Source organism: Cololabis saira, chromosome 24, assembly GCF_033807715.1.
Source record: "Cololabis saira isolate AMF1-May2022 chromosome 24, fColSai1.1, whole genome shotgun sequence".
NCBI classification, from domain to species: domain Eukaryota; kingdom Metazoa; phylum Chordata; class Actinopteri; order Beloniformes; family Belonidae; genus Cololabis; species Cololabis saira.
Window position 1 is genome coordinate 19,844,306 of NC_084610.1, and position 22,773 is coordinate 19,867,078.

A 22,773-nucleotide genomic window follows, 5' to 3' on the forward strand; every position below is an offset into this window, starting at 1 on the left:
TTAAGCATCATTCTTACATTTTGTAATGTATGGAGTAATGTGACACAAAAAGCATGTTCACTCATACCTGTGGACATTTTTAAGACATCTCAGGAGTTGCTCCATCCCTTGTTCTGATACCACCACATCCTCAAGTTGCAGCTGTATTTTCTTTTTCTTCGACTGACTGATGACATAGGCCACGGCACAGCAATGATAAGGATCCAGATTCTGATCACTCAGGTCAAGACAGTAGTCCAGTTTGTCCAGGAGGTCGATGCATGCTTCAGGAAGCTGGGACTCATACAAGCACTGACACAGGAACAAGACGTCATCAGGGGAAAATGAAGCAATAATCTCCTTGAAAAACCACGTGCGTGTGTTCTGGAGCTCCTGAGCTGGAATCAGACAGCTTATCAAACTAGGGTTCTCCTCGTTCAACAACCGGCATATGAAAGGGATCAGATGTGTCATGTGTTTCATCTCATCATTGGGTCTCTGCTGAATAATGTTCTTGATTTGATCAGGATTCTTCAAGAGCCAAAGTGCTGCAAAAAACTCCTGCACAGTGTAATGAAGGAAAGCATATTTAACAAGTGTTTTAGTAGGACTCACTCTCACAATGAGAGGTTTTAGGAAGGAGAGGACACAGCTGTCTCCGGAGGAAACATCTTCCAGGTTCACATTCTTTCCCTGAGTTGCAAGAAAAGCAACCTTAGCTAAAGAGAGAATTCCCTCACTCTTAGTTTTGATGAAGTTGTTCAGATGCGTATTGCTTTTTTTTTTTTTCCTGTTCCTCTGAAGACAAAAACGGACAATATGAATGTATACTTCAGTAACGGTCCTTGGCTGTGGAGAGACTCCTGATGAGCAAGAGGCAGCCACCATCAGAGCGTACATGGGCACGTGACAAAGAGTTAACAACTCCACATTGCTCAGAACTGTCTTGTGTTCATCTGCCAGTGTTGCAGATAGGTATGCATTTATGGCCTGCTCACTAAAACCTTTCACTTCCACTCGGAGAGGATCATCAAGACCCGTGTCCTCCTCATCGTCTGGTCTGCATGTTATGATGATCTTTGCACCAGGTAGTAGGTCTCCCTCCAAAAGCTTCTTCAGCACCGGTGAAGACAGATCTGTGACTCCATCCAACATAACCGTAACATTATCAGAGATCTTCTCTATGTCCTGTAACACCTCATCTTTGCCTTCGTCAGGTTTAATGTACGCATTGAAAAGAAGATCCTCCAAGGTCATGATCTTCATCTGAGTCACCTCCCTCATGTCAAAGTAAAACATGTAATCCAGCTCCTCGTTTTCACTTTCAGCCCAGAGTCTCAACATTTCACAAATCACTGCCGTCTTTCCAATTCCAGGCTTCCCAACCAAAAGGATGTTTTTATGTGTTTTCAGCAGGACACAGGGGGACATTTCTCCTTTGTTCTCAGGGATGTACGTCTTTAGCTTCTTAGGACGACGCATCTTGCTTTCCTTGCTCTTAAATCTCTTTATTTTCAATGGTTCCTCACACTCTTCTTTGTCTAATACAAGTGACGTGTACGACAAGTCAGGTTTCTTGTTTCCTCCAAACACATCTTTATTTCCACTCCAAAACTTTTTTGATATTTTTTGTGCTTTCTCTTTGAGTTTTCTTTGATATTTGTGGCACGGCTTTGCTCCTGAAAGAAAGACAACGAGAAAAAACAATGCAGTAAAAAATAAATGTGTGGGTAAAAACACAAGACGCTTATTTAAACAAAGATGTATTAGTTAAAATAATAATAAAACACTGGTTTCAAAGTCTGTAACACCTCATCAGTTCAGATTTAAATACCTTTGAAATACTTTTCATCTGCTAGCCTGTCAGCCTTGAAAGGAAAGGAGCTGATCCACTGGTGAAGGACAGACTTCTCCGTCTCACTGGAAGAATCAGGTTTGTTCTTGGAAAGAAGAGGTGGTAAAGTCCTCTTCCTGGTGATGTCAATAATCTTGAGAAACTCGTAGGTGGCAGCTTCCCCTTTATTTGTGACCAAGTCCAGTATTTTTCTGGTTTTGTCATAGTCATCTTTCTCTGCGTTTATCTTGCTGACTTCTTCATCACTCAACACTCTTTGTTGATACAAGTTCTCCACAATCACAGAGAGACTCCTTAATCCGCCCACAAGCAGGACTCTGGCATTTTTGACATATTCTACAGCAGACACCGATGTACAAGCCATGTCCCAAACTTCTGTGTGTTTCAGCAACTCAGCCAACTTCACTTATCTGGAGAAGAGGAAATCAGGTAAAAGGTGAAAACTCAAATAACAATTTCTGCAATTGTCATCTGTTAGAGCCAAATTCATTGTTTGATAATTTGCTTTGATTTTTTAAGGATGAAGGTAACATGTAGACTGCACCTTTATTTTAAAAATCTTTTATTTTTTGAGGAATGTTTGTTATCCGTACAGAGGCAATTTGTTTTACGGGCAGTCTTTCTCTTACTTTTTGCTTTATTTTATTAATTGAATTAATCTTTTTGAGGGTAGGCAAATAAGCTTTGCTTCAGCCTACCCCTTTTTCGGTCTAGATGTTATTTGTATACTGGAAACTTTTTTGTTATGTTTTCTTTGAACAATTGAACGTTTTCTTGTTGTCAGTTTTATTCTTGGTTTTTTATTTATTTTTGTGTGTGTCATGACCGAAAATAAACTAAACTAAACTAAAAAAAAAAAAAAAAAAAACATCCTGAAATTCTGCACATAGAAATAGAATAAGGCTTAGCCATCCCTTAAAAGAAGGACACAGCCCATGAAAGTGAGATTTCCTGTGCAGTCAAAAAAAACCTGGAAACACATACAGTATGTAACGATGATTCTCTCAATTTCAAATGTCATATTGACCATCTTGTAAACAAACTGTCCAAGCATGTTGGCCTGTTCTACAAGATCAGACACGTCCTTCCTCTGTCTGCCCTTCTTACTTTATACAAAACTCTCTTTGAACCTCATCTCAACTACGGCAATGTGATATGGTGCAACACCTTCACATGCCATCTTAAAAAATTAGTATCTTTGCAAAAGAAAGTCATACGGGCCCTGTCTTGGTCAGAGATAAATTCCCCCACCCACCCTCTATTTCACCACTTTGAGTTACTAAGACTGGCTGAGTTAAACAATTATCGTAATGCTTGTCTTATGTTTCAAATTGCCAACAGGCTCAACCCAAGACTTAGTAGTCTTGTGCCAATCTCCAGTCCTCAGCATACATACCAAACAAGAATCAAACCACTCATATTAGGGAAATTTCGCCGACATGTGTGCGCCAGTATGAGTGTTGTTTGCAGGGGGCCGCAGATTTGGAATAGGATTGATGATGGCCTCAAGGTGTTGCGTTCTATCTCCAAGTTTAAAAGACAACTAAAAAATAATCTTTTACTAACCTTAATATAAAATGCTTCTTCATGGACTGCTGGAATGTATGTGTGTGACTGTATGTGTATGTAATGTTAAGTATACATACTTGTATGTTAAAAGGAACCCTGGTTATTAAGACTTGTAGTCCCTAATTAGCCACAATTGTTCTCTTATACTAAAATATGTTGTTAGAAACACATAAAATAATCTAATTGCTTTAAAAATCTACAATGTTTATCACATATTTTGACCTGCGGGAGGCGCCATGTTTTACCTGGGCAATGCATTCTAGGGGCGATGACGTAGTTCGGTGGCTCTGGGAAGATAAGCCACGTTAGTTTAACTGGGACAGGTATCTAAAACATAGATGAGCAGCTCTCTCCCGGCCGTGGAGGCTGACGAGGGAGCCCATAAGACGTCTCGGTTCAGGTAAACTGGCTGAAAATTGTCGTGCTGTGATGCACGGGAGATCAAAGTCGTGCGCATCTTATCAGTGCATTAAACTGTATATAATGCAGCGGCGCCGCCAGCCGGAATCCTGTACGCACTGTGCGTACAGGCGACTGGCCCGGGAGTTTGACGAAACGGGAGGCGCAGACCGCTTCAAATAGGCAAGAACATCATTATTTAATTTAATGACTATTCTGATCATTTTGGTGGAGCCACATCTGGCTGGGACTTTTATTGCGCCGTCACCTGTTTAGCTGTGTTTTCATCTGTTTCTGGGTGCGCCGTCACCTTTAATGTTTAGCTGTGTTTTCATCTGTGTTTCTGATGCGCTGACACCATAATGTTTATGTTTGCATCTGTGTGGAGGTTTCACATAATAATGTCACCATATCTGTAGTGCGCCGTGCGCACTACACAAACTGCAAAGTTTTGTTTGAGGAAAAAAGATCTTTGAAATACTTATTGAACTCTGAATAGCCAACAAACATATCCTCTACCTAATGGATAGTCTAATATTCAGGCCGAGTGAGAGCCTGAAATTAGCCGTATAGAGCAGTGGACGGACTGTTTCTGTGCCTATTATGAAATTGAATCCTGGCGGCGCCACTGTCCTAATGATTTATAAAGGGACAGCGGTGGATGCTAATAATCTCCAAAATTATTGATATTGGAATACGTTTTATCACACAATAGTTTACCGTGAACAGCTGCTGACAAACACACAGCTCTTGACAGCAAACGCTCTCTTTTTCTGTTGGCATCGAGACGCAGTTGCTGCACAGACACCATCGCTTTTGTCCCACTTTCGCCTCATCCCGTCTTTCTTGGTCTTCATTTGGCTCGTTTTGAGATGGGTTTTCAATGTTGTCCTCCTCCTCGACCCTGCGCTCGGGTTCAAATTGAAACGGCTGAACAGATGACATGTTTAGCGTCTGGATTATCTGGTTGAACAGTCACAACAGTGGACGGGGGCCAGCAGGTGCAGCCGTGTGACGTCACTGCCCAGAGTGCATTGTGGTGTAAACAACAATGGCGACCTACGAGTTAAATTATATTTTCAAATTTTATAAAAACGAAGATATCAAAAAGGTTTTTTATATCACATTGTTATAATTGATACCAACATTTATCTTTTAAGACCTACATGTCTTAATAGCCAGGGATCCCTTTAAGTGTTTTTTTGAGTACTTTGTATGCATTTATCCATCACCATCTCTTTACGGATGGTAACTACCATTGACTGTACCACTACCCTTATATGAACTATGGGGCCCAACCTATAAGCTTTCCTAGCTTCCTTGGGGGACCCATTCACTCTACCCGTTTAATTCAATTGTATTATTATAATTATTATTATGGTATTGTGATTAAACTCAAACTAAAACTATGTACACATATGACAATGTATCTTAGAACTGTATTCTCTTCAATATGTACATAACATTTAACTAAGAGTTCATTTGTTCATTTATTATTTACCTTCGTGGCACCACTTGAGCGTCCACCAGCACCAGGGACTTTCTTCTTCTGTCTTCAATTACAGTTGGGAAACCAGAATATAAGGAGATGACTGCCACCTATTGAAATGAAGTGTGGATCAGAAGACCAACCATTAGGAAAAAAAGAAAAAAAAAACATAATTTTCTCTATTAAACTAGTTCCCTTTAAGAACCCTTTTCATTCCCTGTTCATCATCATCACAATCTTCTACTCATTTTCTTTTAGAAAACAATAAATAAACAGTTGTGAAAAAGGAACAATTGCAGTTTGACAAACAACAATAATGTATGAACGTTGTTTCTGTGTAAACATCCATCCGTCCATCATCTACACACCTGCTTCTACCTGTTCGGGGTCTCAGGGGCCCGCTGGCCGCTGGAGTCGGTTCCAGCTCTATCCAGGTGAAAGTCAGGGTTCACCTGGACACGTCAACGGTCCACATGCAGCTGTGTTTTCAGAGACAAAGTTTCTTATATTGTTTATAAATCTTAAGCGCAAAGAGGTTTCAACAAGGAGAAGAGCAGGCTGGATCTATCAGATTTCGGATTTCGTGACTATTAAACAATTAGTTTGGGTGACACTACAACGCAGTATGGTGACTACGGCAGGTTTAACTTTTGTGATAAGAAAACCTTTTATAAATAAAACAACTTTTCATGTTAGGGACTCGCTAGCATGTTGCTGACGCTCCATCGCTAACAACGAGAACGCGCATCAGACAGTGTGTGACGTAGGACGTAACTCCGCCCTCTGACTGAAATATGGAGTAATGCCGCGTTCCATTTACCTCGGAAATCGGAACTGGGAACTGGGAACGGCAGCCATCTTGGAATGGTAACACGGGGGTGGTGAAGCTTCTCCCACTTTCCCAGTAGGAAATCCTACTTCGAGGGGCGTTCCAGTTGAAAATTCTGACTCGGCAATGGGAAATTCCGACTTCCGAGGACAAATGGAACGCGGCATACGATAACTTCCAAAAAGATGTGTCCATGTTATAACTATTCGTATTCGTAGTTATAACATGGACACATCTTTTTGGAAGTGATCTTACTCCATACTCGCGCGGCTGAAATCGGGGCGTCCCTTAATCCTATTTCTGAAAGGTGGCAACTCTAAGTGTAGTAGACCAGTGCTTCTCAATCCTGGTCCTCGAGTACCACTGTCCTGCATGTTTTAGATGTTTCCCTGCACCAACACACCTGATTCTAATTAAAGGTCCTAATTAGCTTGTCACCAAGGTCTGCACAGTTCTGTTGATGACACAGGTACTTGTATCACGGTGTGCTGAAGCAGGGTAGCATCTAAAACATGCAGGACAGTGGTACTCGAGGACCAGGATTGAGAAACACTGTAGTAGACTAAGCGATTTATAACAACCTTTTACAACATTAAACATTTACCTGACGTTAAACATTTACCTGAATATTTCTAGAGGCCATATAAAATGAAATAGGACAGTTGTGAACGAGCTAATAAACAAGTAGAAACTGAAACTTAAGTGGACGTTTTTTTTTTTTGTTTTGTTTCTTCTTAACACTGACAAGAATCACACAAATATGGTCTACAACAACTGATACTACTTTTTTCACAATACTATGTAAAATATGAAACATATATATTTGTTGTTTTACATATTACTCACCTGAAAACCATGAAAGACGAAGATAAAGAAGAAGACAGGTGTTTTTTCTTAAAGCCGGCTGTAACTGAAAGTAACGGCAGCGCATGCGCTGTAGAGGACAGCCGTTTACTGAACTCTTGTCTGTTGCTGCTATCTAGTGTCAGAAAAGTGATATAACAACTGTAATTCTGATGAATAAGATAAAATAGTTCATGATTAACCAGCTCAATACAGTTCACAACTTTAACATGTTCACCCCTTGGGATTTTGGAGGTGAATGTTGCCTGAGCAGGTCTATCCAAATTAAATCAACAATATCTCCACCCAATTATAAGGAAAATATGCATGATCTTGGTCTGAATGGATAGCTAAAACCTCACAGCATACATTTCCACTGTCCGAAAAATTGTGAATGTCCACATGCCTGAGCAAATTGATTTTATTCTCGTCCATTTTTTTTTTTTTTTTTTTTTTGCACAGCGGAAATGGGCTTCCATAAAAACCCCATGGTAGCAATGGAAATAATTATAAACACACCACTGCCTGGATTCAGCAACTCCTTGACTACAACTGTACCAAGTTACATGAGAATAGTTTAAAGCACATGGATTTTATAAAGGTTTTAGTGTGGATATTACCAGGCGGACTCTATTTGTATAGGTATACCTAGACACAGTCTTTTTGAAGGGAATATGGCTATAAAATACTTTGGTGATTTGATGATACATGATTTCATAAATGTAAAATCTCCATCCAGAAAACATTGCGCTCTGTGGCCCTCAGACCATGACAGAGGTTCATTAAACCTGTTGTAAGTTGATGTACCATCACAATGACTGGAAATATTATATTAAGGTGGAAAAGTTGCATTGTGCTGCTTTAAAGTCTGAATCTGTATTAAAATGATATCTGCAAATAAATATTTTACACTTCATTAACTTGTAAAACAGCTTTATTAACAACACCACTAAGAAAATTACATAAAAAAATAATAAATTATATTTGCTCCATGTATAATTTTTCTGCAGTCAGTTCGATACATTTGAATCTGACAACATACCTCCCTCTTGTGGCGACAGTAGAAACTACACTTTAAAGGACAAAAATGACAATAAAATGACAATAGCAAATAAAGATTCTTTAGGCTCTGTTTTTCACCTAGATTATTAGTGTTAGTCGTAGTAAGAGTTTCGTAAAACAGCTATTCAGAGAAAGAATATTCATGATTTTATTATATTTGCAATTGTTATTATCATGATTTTAGTGATGAAATGTAAAGTTCAAGCTTGCAAAGTACGAGTAGTAGAGCAGTAATCACTCCTTATTTCTATTTGTACTTGAACTTTACTTTACTTCAAACACAATCAGAACAAATTCAGCTAGTTCGTTATTAGACTCTGATTAGACCTCTCAAACACACTGTAACTTATATAAAGTATTCGATCCATCTTTGGCTGTCACGACAGTCAAGTCAGGCATGTTGGCGTTCAGGTGTTTTTGCTGGTTTCCGTCCATTTTATTTCGAAAAGAATATCAGGAAACACTTTTATATGACGATTCTTCCAGCTTTACACTAATTGCAGTTACCATATACGACCACCAGGTGGCAGGAGGACGCCATCCAATAAATAAAAGGTTTATTATTTGGCTGTATGACTTTTTTTCTTTCTTTTATTTTTCATTTTTCATTTCATTCAATTTTGATTTTCACTGTTCAAGAATATATCAAGGTGATGATTTTTTTTTTTATCAGTCCGTCTAAAAATACAACTTTAACATACTGTGGTGATATGTCAGAACTGGAGTTTTTATCAAAAATGAGTCCGAGTACACAGTTTGCTATTCACTTTTAAAATAATTGGACAGAACCTAACAGCTCATTATTACTATTAGCCTACTACTTGAAAAATAAATATATATTTCGGGACTTAAATCAAAAAAGTATCCAGGAAAATAAGGAAAAGATGTTTCTCATTTTCAGTTCTGATAATACTATTAAGCCTACTGCAGTTACCACATATCACCACCAGGTGGCAGCAGGACGCCATGCTCTGAAGAAAAGGTCATTATAATCAAACTGAACATCCTGTTGTTTCAAAATAAAATGACGGAGACCGTCAAATTTGATAAAAGTGATTTAATTTAATTAATAATTTTCCTATTTTTTCAGGTTTGTTAGTCGTGGAGACAGCGTAAATACTTGATAATACCTCAAAATAAATGACAAAAGAGGGTTTTAGCAAAAATGTATTTGTCGCAACGTCTCGTTTTTTTTTTTCAAACTGAAACTAGAAAGATTTTCAATTTATTTGGAGAATCTAACAAACATTTTCTTTTCACAAGTTATTCAGCATTAATATACAGGAAGAATATATTTTATATGTGATGTAAAAATTGTACTTCCGGTCATAGCAGATTTTTAAAAGAAATAAAAAAGTACTGAAAACTATCAAATTATAATTGACAATCAAAATTAAAAGTTTTAAACTGTGTTTTTCAAAATAAGAAGAGCGAGTTTCACTTATATCCCTTGAAGTTTCTGAATTTAACATTTTATTCGAGCTTCATTTCATCATTAGACATCTTAGTTTGATTTGGTTGATTTGGATTTGATTGATTTGACCTGCAAAGATGATGTAAACTTGCTGACAGCCTGTCTGGACTTCTAGACAATGATCTGTGGCAAGACTTTATTTAAGTGAACTTTAAATAATTCCTGTTTTTAACAGTTCAGTTACCGCAGTATCACTTTAAAACCAAGTGGACAAAAAACTGTGTGACCCAACTCCAACAGACACTTTAGGGCTAAGAAGCTTTCAGGATTTTATCGCCGGCTGGGTCACAAAGATTCAAGTAATTCCTGACTGAAGTTAACGGTCTAGAAGCAGGAGAGAAAACTTACTGAACATGTGAGAGCATCTAACTTCTGACAGCGATGAATTCACCGACAAGGTTTACTGACAAAAGCTCCAAAAGTCAGTTTTCATAGAGTTAAAGTTCCTTTCCGCTCCCAGAGTCCCGTTCCAGGAAAACACAACACTAAATTACTTTGTCCAAAGTTGTTTATTTTCAAGACTCTTCAAAGGAAACTTATACATATATAGTACAAATGAATGCCCTGAGTGGATCCAGCTGGCGCTGTTTCCTGGATCATTGATCCACAACTGAGCTGAAACATCCCAACACCACTAACATCTTTGATCAAAAGAGAATAAAAGGGTCAAATAAACTCATTACAGTGACATCATCATGATCTCCATGACAGGAGCAGCTCAGAAACGAGAGGTATGTCGTCACGAAGCCCTTAGACGGACTTATCCGGATAAACCCTGAGGAGAGCTGGAACAGACTCCAGCAGACCCCTGAGACGCTGAGTAGGAGGAAGCAGGTGTAGAAGATGGATGGCTGTCGTCAAGGAGACGGGTTTTAAGGGCTGGTGGTGACAGGACCCTTGAGTGGCGGATGCTTCACCAGATTTCAAACTGCTGGTGTCTCCTAAAGGCCGTCATGTTTGTGATGTTGTTGTTGAAGAGTCTAGAAGAAGAAGAGAGCAGATCAGACACGTGAGCTAATCTGGTGACACATGATGATGATGATGAAGGTTTACTCACCTCACAGAGCTGATGGAGGGGTTGATGGAGACGAGCTGCAGCAGCACATCAGTGGAAGCATCAGTGATCAGATTATGACTCAGACTGGAACACAAACAAGAACATTTGTGTTTTATTCTGCTGTCAAACACATGTAGCCCTTCAGAATAAAACTGCTCTGCCGTACAGATGATACAGTCTGTTCAAATCCAGTTTTGTCAACCTCAGTTGTGCGTTCATGTTCTTCTCAGATAATAATAATAAAAAATAAATAATAATAATAATAATAATCATTAAGTAATAATAATAATAATAATAATAATAATAATAATAATTAAAGCTGCAAGCAGCGATGAACGGGCCCTCGCACTCACGGCCACCACCCCCATAAGCATATCAGAAATGACACCACCCACGACTTCCTATGTCAAACCATTCAAAAGATATAGCAGAAAAAAGGGACAACCAATCAGAAGAAGGGGCGGGGCTAGTTCAGGCCAATGAAGGTCAAGGACTCCATACAGAATCTGATGACACCACCCACGACTCTCTATGTCAAACCATTCAAATGTTATAGCAGAAAATCGGGACAACCAATCCGAAGAAGGGGCGGGGCTAATTTTCACCAATTATGGTCAAGGACTCAATACCGAGTCCCATGACACCACCCACGACTCTTTATGTCAAACCTTTCAAAAGTTATGGCAGAGAAAATTATTCTAGGGGGCGCTGTTGAGCCGTTAGGCCACGCCCATTAATGCAAACCATGAAATATCAAATTTATCGCCAGGCCTCGCTTGCATGCAACATTTGGTGACTTTTGGAGAACTATCAAATATGGACCAATCACATGAAGGGGGGCACGCTTTTTGGCGTCTAGCGTCGCCACGGTAACACTTTTGAAAGAGAAAAGTAATGCGCGTAGTCGCAAGATGAAGACGCACATTTTGATGTATAACACACCTGGGTGCACGTTACGGTTCGGGCCGTATTGATTGCCGAAAGAATGGCATAAATTGCACCAAAATTACACAATTAATTCAAAATGGCCGACTTCCTGTTCGGTTTTGGCCATGGCGCCAAGAGATTTTTCTTTAAGTTGCGACATGATACAGGTGTGTACCGATTTTCGTGCATGTACGTCAAACCGTATTGTGGGGCTTGAGGCACAAAGTTTTCCGGGGGGCGCTGTTGAGCCATTTTTCCACGCCCATTAATACAAACCATGAAATATCAAATTTATCGCCAGGCCTGCCTTGCATGCAAAATTTGGTGACTTTTGGGGAACTATCAAATATGGACCAATCAGATGAAGGGGGGGTGCGCTTGTTGGCGTCTAGCGTCGCCACGGTAACACTTTTGAAAGAGAAAAGTAATGCGCGTAGTCGCAGGATGGAGACGCACATTTTGATGTATAACACACCTGGGTGCATGTTACGGTTCGGGCCGTATTAATTCTCGAAGGAATGGCTCATATTGCTCCAAAATTACGCGATTAATTCAGAATGTTCAAAATGGCCGACTTCCTGTTCGGTTTCGGCCATGGCGCCAAGAGACTTTTCTTTAAGTAAAGACATGATACAGGTGTGTACCGATTTTCGTTCATGTAAGTCACACCGTATTCTGGGGCTTGAGGCGCAAAGTTTTTTCTGTCTGAACCAACCAGATGACGGGTGGGCGCGCTTTTTGGCGTCTAGCGTCGCCAGGGTAACGCTTTTGAAAGAGAAAAGTAATGCGCATAGTCGCAGGATGGAGACGCACATTTTGATGTATAACACACTTGGGTGCACGTTACGGTTCGGGCCGTATTAACTGCCGAAGGAATGGCATAAATTGCGCCAAAGTGACACGATTAATTCAAAATGGCTGACTTCCTGTTCGGTTTCGGCCATGTCGCCAAGAGACTTTTCTTTAAGTTGTGTACTGATACAGGTGTGTAGCGATTTTTGTGCATGTACGTCAAACCGTATTGTGGGGCTTGAGGCACAAAGTTTTCCGGGGGGCGCTGTTGAGCCATTAGGCCATGCCCATTAATGTAAACCATTAAATATCACATTTTTCGCCAGGCCTGACTTGCATGCAAAATTTGGTGACTTTTTGGGCACGTTTAGGGGGGCAAAAAGGCCCTCCTTTCGTCAGAAGAAAAAAGAAAAAAGAAAGAAAAAAGAAAGAAAAAATCCTACAGATACAATAGGGCCTTCGCACTGAAGGTGCTCGGGCCCTAATAATACATACATACATTGTTTTATAGCGCTTTTCTAAGTACCCAAATACACTTTTCATATTTCTCCAAGCACTGTAAGGTTTACCATCCCAAAGGTTCTGAGACATTCACTCTTTAGAAGATTAATGTCTGTCCTGATAGTTTTCTTGTCAATAATCCGTCTCACTGCAGAACATTGGGCTCCAGATAGTTTGTAAACGGTTTTAAAACTTTTCCAGAAGTACTCCAAGAATGAATTCTCTGAGAGTATTGCTTCTGTCGTTCCCTGTTGGTATTGTGTTAATATGCAGCTCCTAATGATTAGCGGCTGTAACTTACCATCTGCTGGGTCTATGCCAGCTCCTAGTCGCTCTACTACTATTAGTCCAGATGTCCATGTTACAGACGGTCAAATCTTTAGCTTTAAGCCTGTCACAGTCTCTGAGGTACAAAAGGCTTTGAAATCCTTAGATATTAGAAAATCTGGGGGTCCTGATAATCTTGAACCTTACTTTTTAAAGTTAGCAGCTGATTTTATTGCAGAACCTATAGCATATCTTTTTAATCTTTCCTTGTTCACAAACAAAATCCCGACTATATGGAAATCTGCTTTTGTTCTCCCTCTGTTAAAAGGTGGTGACTCTAGTATTTTAAACAATTACAGGCCCATCTCTAAATTGTCTGCCCTGATGAAAGTTCTGGAATCCCTTGTGAGTCAACAACTAAAAGAATTTTTATCAACAAACAATCGTTTGTCAAATTTCCAATCGGGTTTTAGGAAGAAACACAGCACAACGACAGCAGCCTTAAAGGTAGTTAATGATTTCATTGAAACCTTAGACAACAATCAACACTGTGCAGCCCTCTTTCTTGATCTGTCTAAGGCTTTCGACACAGTTGATCATGCTATTCTTATTCAAAGACTTGTGAATATTGGACTCTCTGAACAGACTGTCTTGTGGTTTGGAGATTATTTATCAGGTAGATCACAGTGTGTGCAGGCTAAAGGTGTCACCTCCAGCCCCCCCCCCCCTTAATATTACAAATGGTGTGCCCCAGGGGTCGGTCCTTGGGCCTTTACTTTTTATTATCTATATCAACTGTCTTGATCAAAATGCTGCTGAGGCAAATTTTCATTTTTATGCCGATGACACAGTGATTTATTGTTCTGCGCCTACTTTAAATCAGGCACTCTGTCAGCTACAGCTTGCTTTTAATACTGTGCAATGTACCCTGTTTGAGTTGAAGCTTCTTTTAAATGCTGACAAAACAAAACTCATGACGTTTTCTAATGCAAAATCCAAGCCAGTGAATTTTATTTTAGAAATAAGGCTTGCTTTTCCTTCGAAGCCAAAAAGAGACTTGTTGCCACCACTTTTATGTCTGTGCTTGACTACGGCGATGTCCTATACATGCATGCATCTGCTCTATGTCTTCACTCATTGGATACTGTCTATCATGGAGCATTGAGATTTATAACAAATTTTAGATCTCGTACTCACCACTGCTCTTTGTACACTCGGGTTGGATGGTCTGCTCTGTCCACCCGTAGACTCTATCATTGGCATGTCTTTGTTTATAAGACCATTCTTGGCCTACTTCCACTCTATTTAGGAAATTATGTTTTTCAAAAAAGCACTGGGAGTCATAACCTTCGCTCCCAGGACTTATTTGTATTGTCTGTACCTAGGGTCCGCACTAAACTAGGTAGTAGGGCCTTCAGCTATGCTGCTCCTTATGCATGGAATGAGTTGCAGAAAATTTTAAAATTAAGAGATCTGGTCTCACTTGATGCTTTTAAAGTTCTCCTGAAAGACTTGGAAGCAAGTACATTTAGCTGTAGGTGCTTTAATTGTTGAGGATTTTGACTAGTTTTGCGATCTGTTTACTGTTTTGTTAAAACTGTTTTAATTGTTATAAATTGTTCTTATGTTATTTGTTTTTGTAACCATGTTGCTGCCTGTCTTGGCCAGGACTCTCTTGTAAAAGAGATTATTAATCTCAACGAGACTTTCTCCTGGTTAAATAAAGGTTAAATAAAAATAAAAAAAAAAAAATCTGGACTTCCAAAATAATTTTCATTATAGCCAAAGTGATATATTTTTTATTTATTTAGGCCTAAATATTTGTAAAATAAACAATGAAGGGGAAAATAAGTTGCGTGTTGTTTTTCGACATGTGAATGCAGCATCGTGAGCTGAAGTGTGTTTGGGGTTGGTGACACTCACTCCAGGACGTGGACTTTGTGCAGCTGGGTGATGAGCAGGGACAGCAGATGGTCTGTGAGCTGACAGTGACTGAGGTCCAGCTCTGTCAGGTCTTCACAGATGTCCAGCATCTGGTTCAGAACTACACAGAGCCACAAATCCAGTGTGCTGTGACTCAGATCCAGCTCTCCACCCACGGATTTGTTCAGGAACTCCGCCCGTCTCACCGTGTCCGTCTCTCTGTTCACAGGAACCAGGGACAGCAGCTGGAGGAGCACAGGCTTACTGACACTAGACGCAGCAGAGAGCACTCAGTTAGAAGCTTGTTCATCTCCATGGGGGTTCAGGTGCAGTGGTGGTGTCCCTCACCTGAGACGGACCCTGTCCAGGACGGGGAACAGCAGGTCCAAGCCGCTGTCCTTCACCTGCCAGCCGGTCAGGAGGAGCTGTGTGTCCTGGGTGCTGCATCTAAGGATGGTAGAGATGGCCCTGCAGTCTCCATCAGTCAGACCTGAAGGCTCGGCCTGATCGTCCTCTGATAGCGCCACACAGGACGACCAGGACAGATCTAGCTTATGCTGCAGAGTCCTCAGCAGACCTGACGCTGCCTCCTGCTGGCTGGAAGAGGCAGTGCAGCAGCGGATGAACCCCAGCAGCTGGTTCCTGTCCACACTGGGGGCAGCAGTGATGCAGAAATACACCAAATAAAAGAAATTTACCCTCAGTGATCAGTTGTATCAGTGAAGAATGTGAATGTTACTGAAACACAGTCCAACATCTGACCTGAGATGAGAAACCCGGTCCAGTCTGAGGAGGATGGACTCTGTTCTCTCTGTTGGGATGGAGGCCCACATCAGGTTCAGTTTAACAACATCACTGTGTTGGAGGATGAAGAGCAGACCATCACAGTCCAACAAGTCCAGCTCTGTGCAACTCAGACTGATCACATGATCCAACGACCTCAGCAAACTGGGTATCATGTGACGAGCACGAGCTCTGTAGAGTTCTCTGATGAAGGTCCTCGTGAAGACGGGACCGGGCCTGAAATCAAACCGTGTATTCATGAAGTATTTAGTTCCAGACTTTAGAAAGTACCGATGATAGAGGAATGATTTTAGAGGAGAAAGACTTCATGCAAATAAAAACTGATCACCTTCTGAACAAAATCTGGTCCAAAAATGGCAGCAGACGTCCAGGGTTCTGCTGTAAGAAGCGGTTCTTCCTCAGATCCACAATGATGGTCTGAGATGACGACTTCTGCAGCAGATTGTGAAGAAGATCCCAGGTCAGACAACACGAGGTCAGGTCTACATCAAACCTACTCCTGGACATCAATTCCTGGTCCGGGATCTCAAGCAGGAGGTCCAGAACCTGCTGGATATTCTCTTCACTCAGTCTGCAGTTTAGAAAAAAAAAAGAATTTGTTTTAAACGGTAAAATATCCATTATAATAAAGTCACATCTTAGTTTTGAAGTTTTGATCCATTAAAACAGGCAAGTATTGAAGTTCCCATGTAGAGGCGCCTCAGGCCTGAACAGATCCATTTATTTATCATGTGCACACCTCACCCGTGGTGGACGGGTTTGTGTTGATCCTGGGAACTACGTTGTTGGGTCATTACGAACCTGGTAGGGTCTCCCTCCTCCCATGCTGGTATGAACATCGTCTTGTCACACATGCACGTATATGAACAGAATGTTTCGGTTTCATGTCTGGTAATTTAGATATCCAAACTTTCTTCCAAGTGTTGATGTTTCACCATGTTTATTACTTGTGTAAATACATTCTGATTTATTTGAATGACAGAAGCCCGGCCCTGCCTGGGTGGGGGGTGGCTGTCTGCGCTGGGGGGGCATGGCTGCCTTGGTCCTCCGTCGCTGGGCGGGGGCCAAGTGCCCCTGCGGATGTGGGGACTCCGGGACCCTTGGGGTGTCCGCCGGGGTGGCCTCGGGGGGGGGTGGGGCCGGGTCCGGGGAGCGGGCCTCCCCTGACCGGGGGGTGCACGGGCGGGCGCGGCGGCGGGGTGGCGCCATTCCCAGGTATCTATGTCTTATGTTGTCAGTATGAATGGGAGGATGTTGGACCGTTTCCCCCTCCGTCTGGGGGCTCCGGCGGCGCCGGGGGCGCCCTTGGGGGTGCGGTGGGGCCCTTGCCCGGCTCGGGGGGCCGGCCCCCGTCTACTGGACGGCCGGTGGGGGGACGCGGGTGTCTTATCAGGGCCGGCTTTGCTGGTCCTGCTTCCTGGCTTCGGCCTCCGCTCCCCCTCTTGCCCCCCCTACACGATTCATACGCACATAGGCGAAAGGCGGGGGGTCCGGGTCGTGGGGGGCACTGTCCCGCGGGGCCTGGCACTCCCCGCCTCACGGTTTTAACAGCAAAATAGACACTGCACATTCAACACTTAATAAATACATTTGACAAGGACACGTAGTTCGGGAGGGGGGGGGGTCTGTGTCAATCGATACTTGGCCCTCCCTCCTCCCTGTTTTTATGGCATTAATCACATGCACTCAACACAAGGGGCGGGAGGGGGTCCCACATCACCCGCGTTCCCTCACCGGCCTGGGCCTGGGACGGGTGGGTCGGGTTACCCGGGCCTGGCGGGGCCCGCCGTGCAGCCTGGGGTGCCTTCCGGCGGTGCTGGATCCCCCCGGGGAGGGGGAAACGGTGCGTGATCGTATGTCTGTGTCGGTGAGAATGCGGTATGGAAGGGTCCTGCCATGGAGGATTTGAGCCTCCATTGGCAGGACATCAAAAACTTAATAATTTATCAATATTATATTATACAAAGATGGTTATTATTATTATTATTATTATTAGTATTATTATTAGTATTATTATTATTATTATTATTATGTATAGTATATTATATTATTATTAGTATAGGTATCGGATAGGTGAATGGATGAATGAATGGGATGCCTGGGTCTGGCGCCCTCCGTTGTCGGGCCTGCGCAGGTGTCGCCTTGTTGGGGGGTTCCCTCTCTCCGGGCCCGTCTCCGGTCCCCCCCGCTGCCTCTACGGCGGGGCGCCCCTCTGGTCTTGGAGGGCCACTTTCGTGGGGGACGGGTGCGCCTGCCCGCGTCGGCGGCCGGGGCAGCTCTGTCTCTCCGGGCAGGCTGGCCCCCTGCCGGGTGGGGGTCGTTGGCCTGAAGGGTGAGGGCCTCCTGGCCGCGTGTCCGGCCCGGACCGGGTGGCCGGGGATTGCCTGGGTCGCGGTCCGCCGCCGCGGGGTCCCTGGCTGCTTCTTTCCGCGCCGTGGGGGCCCCGCCTGCGGGCCCCCTCGGCCGCCGCCGGGTGGGGGGGGGGGGCCTCGCAGGCGGTGGGTTGCCTCCCTCCTACTTCTCCCCTCTGTGGGGTTGCCGGTGGCCTGGGTTCCGGGCTCTTCCTTGTCGGCCTCTGGTCTCACGGGTGGCGGGGTTGCTCCCCCCCCTCCCCCACTATAGATACACTTCAGGTGGAGCTTTGTTTGGTTTATTACACACACACACACACACACACACACACACACACACACACACACACACACACACACACACATATAGTCATTTAGTCACAGGCATACACACACACACACACACACACACACACACACACACACACACACACACACACACACACACACACATGCATGATCATATACATACACACACACACACATAGACATACACACTGGCTTGTTCACCTGCATGCTGGCTCTCTAGTTTTTGGGTTTAGGTAGCGGTAGCGATAGCTTAGCTCAGACTGCGATCAGATCTCAAGATTTAGGTCGATTGCTGTTCGTGTTTTGGATGGCTCCGTGCCGGTTTCGTGCTTTGTTTGTGGTTTTTTTGTTGCAGATTTCCAGTGCTTGACGTGTGTCTCCGTGTGTTCCTGCTTCCTGGATTGGCAGTGGATGTCGTCACCACCCCCCCCCCCACCCCCTCCCCCCCCCCAAAAAAAAAAAAAAAAAAAAAAAAAAAAAAAAACACTGGGTTTGTATGTGTATATTTATGTATGTGTACGCATATGTGTGCGTATATATATGTATATATCACATATAGTAATAATGCACATATATACACTTTTGGTTTCTACCGTCATGGTATCAATCAATAATATGTGTGCAGACAAGGTAAAAAAAAAATAAAAAAAAAAAAAAAAGAATGACAGAAGTTGTTTTCTGGTTATTTTACACATATTTATAACATTTGATGGTTGTACAGGTCTGTGTTGCGACTCCTTCCTTCTGTGTTACTTATAGCGCCACCCCTGGTGACGGCTGGAACAAAGAATAACAGATATTTTTAGATTGATTGTGCTGTTTAGGTATTAATTCCTGAAATTCAGGAGGTGTCTGTTTTGATGAATTAATTTTGATAAATGATTTACGTTATTAATAACTGCCACTAATATTACAAATATTAATATCCCTTTAATAACTAAACAAGCACCCCCTTTGTTAAACAAAAGTTATGTCTTTATATGTCACCCTGCAAGATTAAAATGTATATATCTATTGGCGCTTTTATACTAGTACCTACTCAGCGTGACTCGACTCGTCCTCGTTTGTTTTTAGACACTCAGATCAGAAGTAGGAAGGTTGGAGCGAAGCTGCTGTGACGTATTTGATTGTGTATCTAAATGGAGAAGACAACAACACTAAAGATGTAGAACCTGGAGGAGATGATAGATGTGCTGCTGGGTCTGTGGCTTGTGTTCGATATCAAGTTAAAAAATGAGAGTAAAAGAAGTTTCAAGCGGTGACGCTTTTTTTTGTTTGTTTGTCTCGGTGCTTCTGAAAAGTCAGCTGGAGCCGCGAGCAGCTATGAAGTGACAGAGCTCCTGCCTACGTTGGTCCAAAGTGCAAAAACATAGAGGGGTTACAGTAATAGCCCTTGAATTTTATAACTGTTACAGTTTTCTGACTATTTGTTTTGCGTCCAAGTCAGGTGACTTTCAAGATTTTGGGCCGAGACACCAAAAAACATGGCAGACATTTCTCATTTTTTAGTGAAACAAATCAATATTTTGAGTTAGTTTCTGCATAAAAAATGTTTTGATTACATTTCTAGCGAGAAATATATATTTTACTTTCATAATATTCACTCAGTGAATGTACATAATCACTCGCTTGCTCGTTGTTGCAAAGTTGTTTCAAATCTCACCAGAATAATGTAAATCGGAACGTTTGAATAATGTGAAATCGAAACATTTTGGTTGCTGGACGGCAACCTGATTATTACATTATCATTATATTATTCTTTATTATAGTGGCTAAGTTATGAGTTTTTGACGCGCAAGTTACTGTTTGTACTGTCAGTTTGTAAAAACATGTTTTTAACGCTGTTAAAAACATGTGAGCCGCGAGCCGCTCTTGCACTTCCTGACTCAGACATCTGACGGCCCCCCGACCAATCGGTGGAGTGTATTGTGAGGACGTTAGATGCAGCCGACTCAGGCGCTTAGAACCTCGGCAGAATAGATACAGAAAAAGTATCAACTCGGCACGTCTCCACCCGCCTCCACCCCTAGTGTAAAAGCGCAAAACGGGGGCGTGGCGAGTGTTGCAAAATTATGGTATAAACCATTAAAATGAATGTAAACAAGTCGCGAAAAACGATAAATCATAAAAATTAGGGTATACTGCTGTAAAAGCCATATTTAAAAAGTGTTCAAGAAAAGTAGAATACAGTAATTGAAAACTTAAGTAGCATATTTTTTCTTCCAGACAAAAGACTATTTAAAGTTTTATTGTAAAGTAGAATCAGTTTACCTGAGCTGTGAGATATACGGCAGACACCGTAGAAAACTCCTCACTTCACCGTCTTCATGTGAGCGGCCTGTCAGCTCCACTGGTTTCTTCTCTGATTGGAGTTTCAACACTTCCAGGAGGATGGAGGTCTTTCTCTCTGAGAGGTTTATGATCCAGACTGCAGGAGCTGACTGGAAAACTGACTGTAATGATGGAAGAACTCTGAATCCTGTTTGAGTTTCATAGTCCTTAATGTGGGTGTAAAGATCCAGCAGGACATCACACTGATGTTTCTCATCCTTGTATCCTTCATTAAAAGGGAATGTTTCATATCTGCACACTGATGATAACTGATGCAGGATCTTCTCTCCTGTCTGCTGTTCTCTCTCTGCTGCTGCACAGAACAGATTCCCCAAAAACCTGATTCCTTCATGAAGATCTGACCTCTTAAGATCCAAACTGGAACAAGGAGGAAACATTTAGTGCTGATTTCACCTCAGATGCATAAATACAACCAACACTACTGATGGACTCCATCTTTACATGTGTGTCATGTTTGTGATGAAATGACATGTGAACACATCTTTCATCAGAGCAGATGAACATTGTTTTCAGACTGTTACTGACTCACAACTCAGAATAATCCAGTCAGACATCACTGAAAACTCAACTGTAACTGTCACTTTACTGACGACATGAAACACATCAAGTGTATATGAACGATCTTTGTGGTGAAACTGAAGACAAATCTGAATGTAGTGGTGTAAAGAGGAGCATGTTTTACTGTGGAATGCAGCAGAGATGGACTATAACCTGGTGCAGGATGCTGCAGCAGCACTGAGGTCTCACAGCAAAGTGAACTGAACTGATGAGTCTAAACTGGATGGAGAAGTGACCGGAAATGTGCACGATTGTGTGTCTGTGTGAGTCCTGTGATGGATTTAGATCAGTCAGAGTGTTAACCCCCCCCCAACTGCACTATCGGAAAACTTTTACAAGTTAAAATAATTACAGAAAAGTGCATATTTATGGGTGGATGACCTCACTGGATAAAGTCCCAATATATAAATGTAACACTGATCACAAATGTAAACCCTGAAATTATTTAAGCTTTAAAAACAATGTGAAGATTCATGAAACTAAGGCTGGGGATCAATTTAAACGTTACGAAACGATTGGATTCCAATTCATAAGATTCAGAATCGATTATCACAATTAGATTTGGGTTAGTGTTATTAAAAATGTTTTTGAGCTTTTACCTGAATTACATGACTGTGTAGATATGCAACATATTAATACTAGTATTAAACTTGACGCCATATTCATTGTTTGATAGTTTCACACCACATGCATGCATGAATTGAACTATGCGACGCGTAGGATTAAAGTTCAACGGGCTAACATATAATGATTAAAAAAAAAAGATCTTTAGACATACAAATGGATTTTAAGGAATTAATATGAGAATCGATTTAGAATCGGAAAATCTTTTTTTTTCAACACAGACCTGCATGAAACATATTCAAACACATTATTTCACGTAATTATTCAAGTAGAATCAGTTTACCTGAGCTGTGAGATATACGGCAGACACTGTAGAAAACTCCTCACTTCACCGTCTTCATGTGAGCAGCCTGTCAGCTTCACTGGTTTCTTCTCTGATTGGAGTTTCAACACTTCCAGGAGGATGGAGGTCTTTCTCTCTGAGAGGTTTATGATCCAGACTGCAGGAACTGACTGGAAAACTGACCGTAATGATGGAAGAACTCTGAATCCTGTTTGAGTTTCACAGTCCTTCATGTGGGTGTACAGATCCAGCAGGAAATCACACTGATGTTCCTCATCCATGTATCTTTCATTAAAAGGGAATGATTTATGTCTGCACACTGATGATAACTGCTGCAGGATCTTCTCTCCTGTCTGCTGTTCTCTCTCTGCTGCTGCACAGAACAGATTCCCCAAAAACCTGATTCCTTCATGAAGATCTGACCTCTTAAGATCCAAACTGGAACAAGAAGAAGGAAACATGTAGTGTTGATTTGACCTCAGATGCATAAATACAACCAACACTACTGATGGACTCCATCTTTACA

General features: G+C 42.0%; 2 protein-coding genes across 4 annotated transcripts in view; both read right to left on the minus strand.

Moving 5' to 3' along the window:
- The window catches only part of LOC133425225 (uncharacterized), a 43,931-nt gene extending 36,917 nt beyond the window's left edge, over window positions 1–7,014 (minus strand). Inside the window, exons 1-5 of one of the 3 annotated variants that reach the window (XM_061715957.1) lie at window positions 6,967–7,014; window positions 5,670–5,770; window positions 5,304–5,401; window positions 1,814–2,244; window positions 68–1,658 (exon numbers count right to left, since the gene is read on the minus strand). In XM_061715957.1, coding sequence (XP_061571941.1) covers window positions 68–1,658; window positions 1,814–2,198 — 1,976 coding nt within the window. In that variant the 5' untranslated portion in view covers window positions 2,199–2,244; window positions 5,304–5,401; window positions 5,670–5,770; window positions 6,967–7,014. Of the gene's footprint in view, window positions 1–67; window positions 1,659–1,813; window positions 2,245–5,303; window positions 5,402–5,659; window positions 5,991–6,966 lie in introns of those variants that run through there. The other 2 variants (XM_061715958.1, XM_061715959.1) reach the window with 2 other exon arrangements.
- Window positions 7,015–9,996: 2,982 nt separating this feature from the next.
- LOC133425027 (uncharacterized) lies at window positions 9,997–22,682 on the minus strand. The gene is made up of 8 exons (XM_061715676.1): window positions 22,248–22,682; window positions 20,702–21,139; window positions 16,099–16,341; window positions 15,729–15,986; window positions 15,315–15,617; window positions 14,967–15,236; window positions 10,557–10,640; window positions 9,997–10,479 (listed from the first exon to the last, which is right to left on the minus strand). Exons 1-8 carry the CDS (start codon window positions 22,526–22,528, stop codon window positions 10,413–10,415), a joined length of 1,944 nt encoding a protein of 647 aa, XP_061571660.1. The 5' UTR covers window positions 22,529–22,682; the 3' UTR covers window positions 9,997–10,412.
- Between the last annotated feature and the right edge of the window lie 91 nt (window positions 22,683–22,773).

Coding starts and splice junctions, on each gene's coding strand:
- LOC133425027 (XM_061715676.1), bottom strand. CDS start 22,528: ATGGATGAGGAACATCAGTGTGATTTCCTGCTGGATCTGTACACCCAC. Junction 16,342..20,701: donor CCGTATATCTCACAGCTCAG/GTAAACTGATTC, acceptor TCTAAACTGCAG/ACTGAGTGAAGAGAATATCC. Junction 15,987..16,098: donor GACCAGATTTTGTTCAGAAG/GTGATCAGTTTT, acceptor GTTTGATTTCAG/GCCCGGTCCCGTCTTCACGA.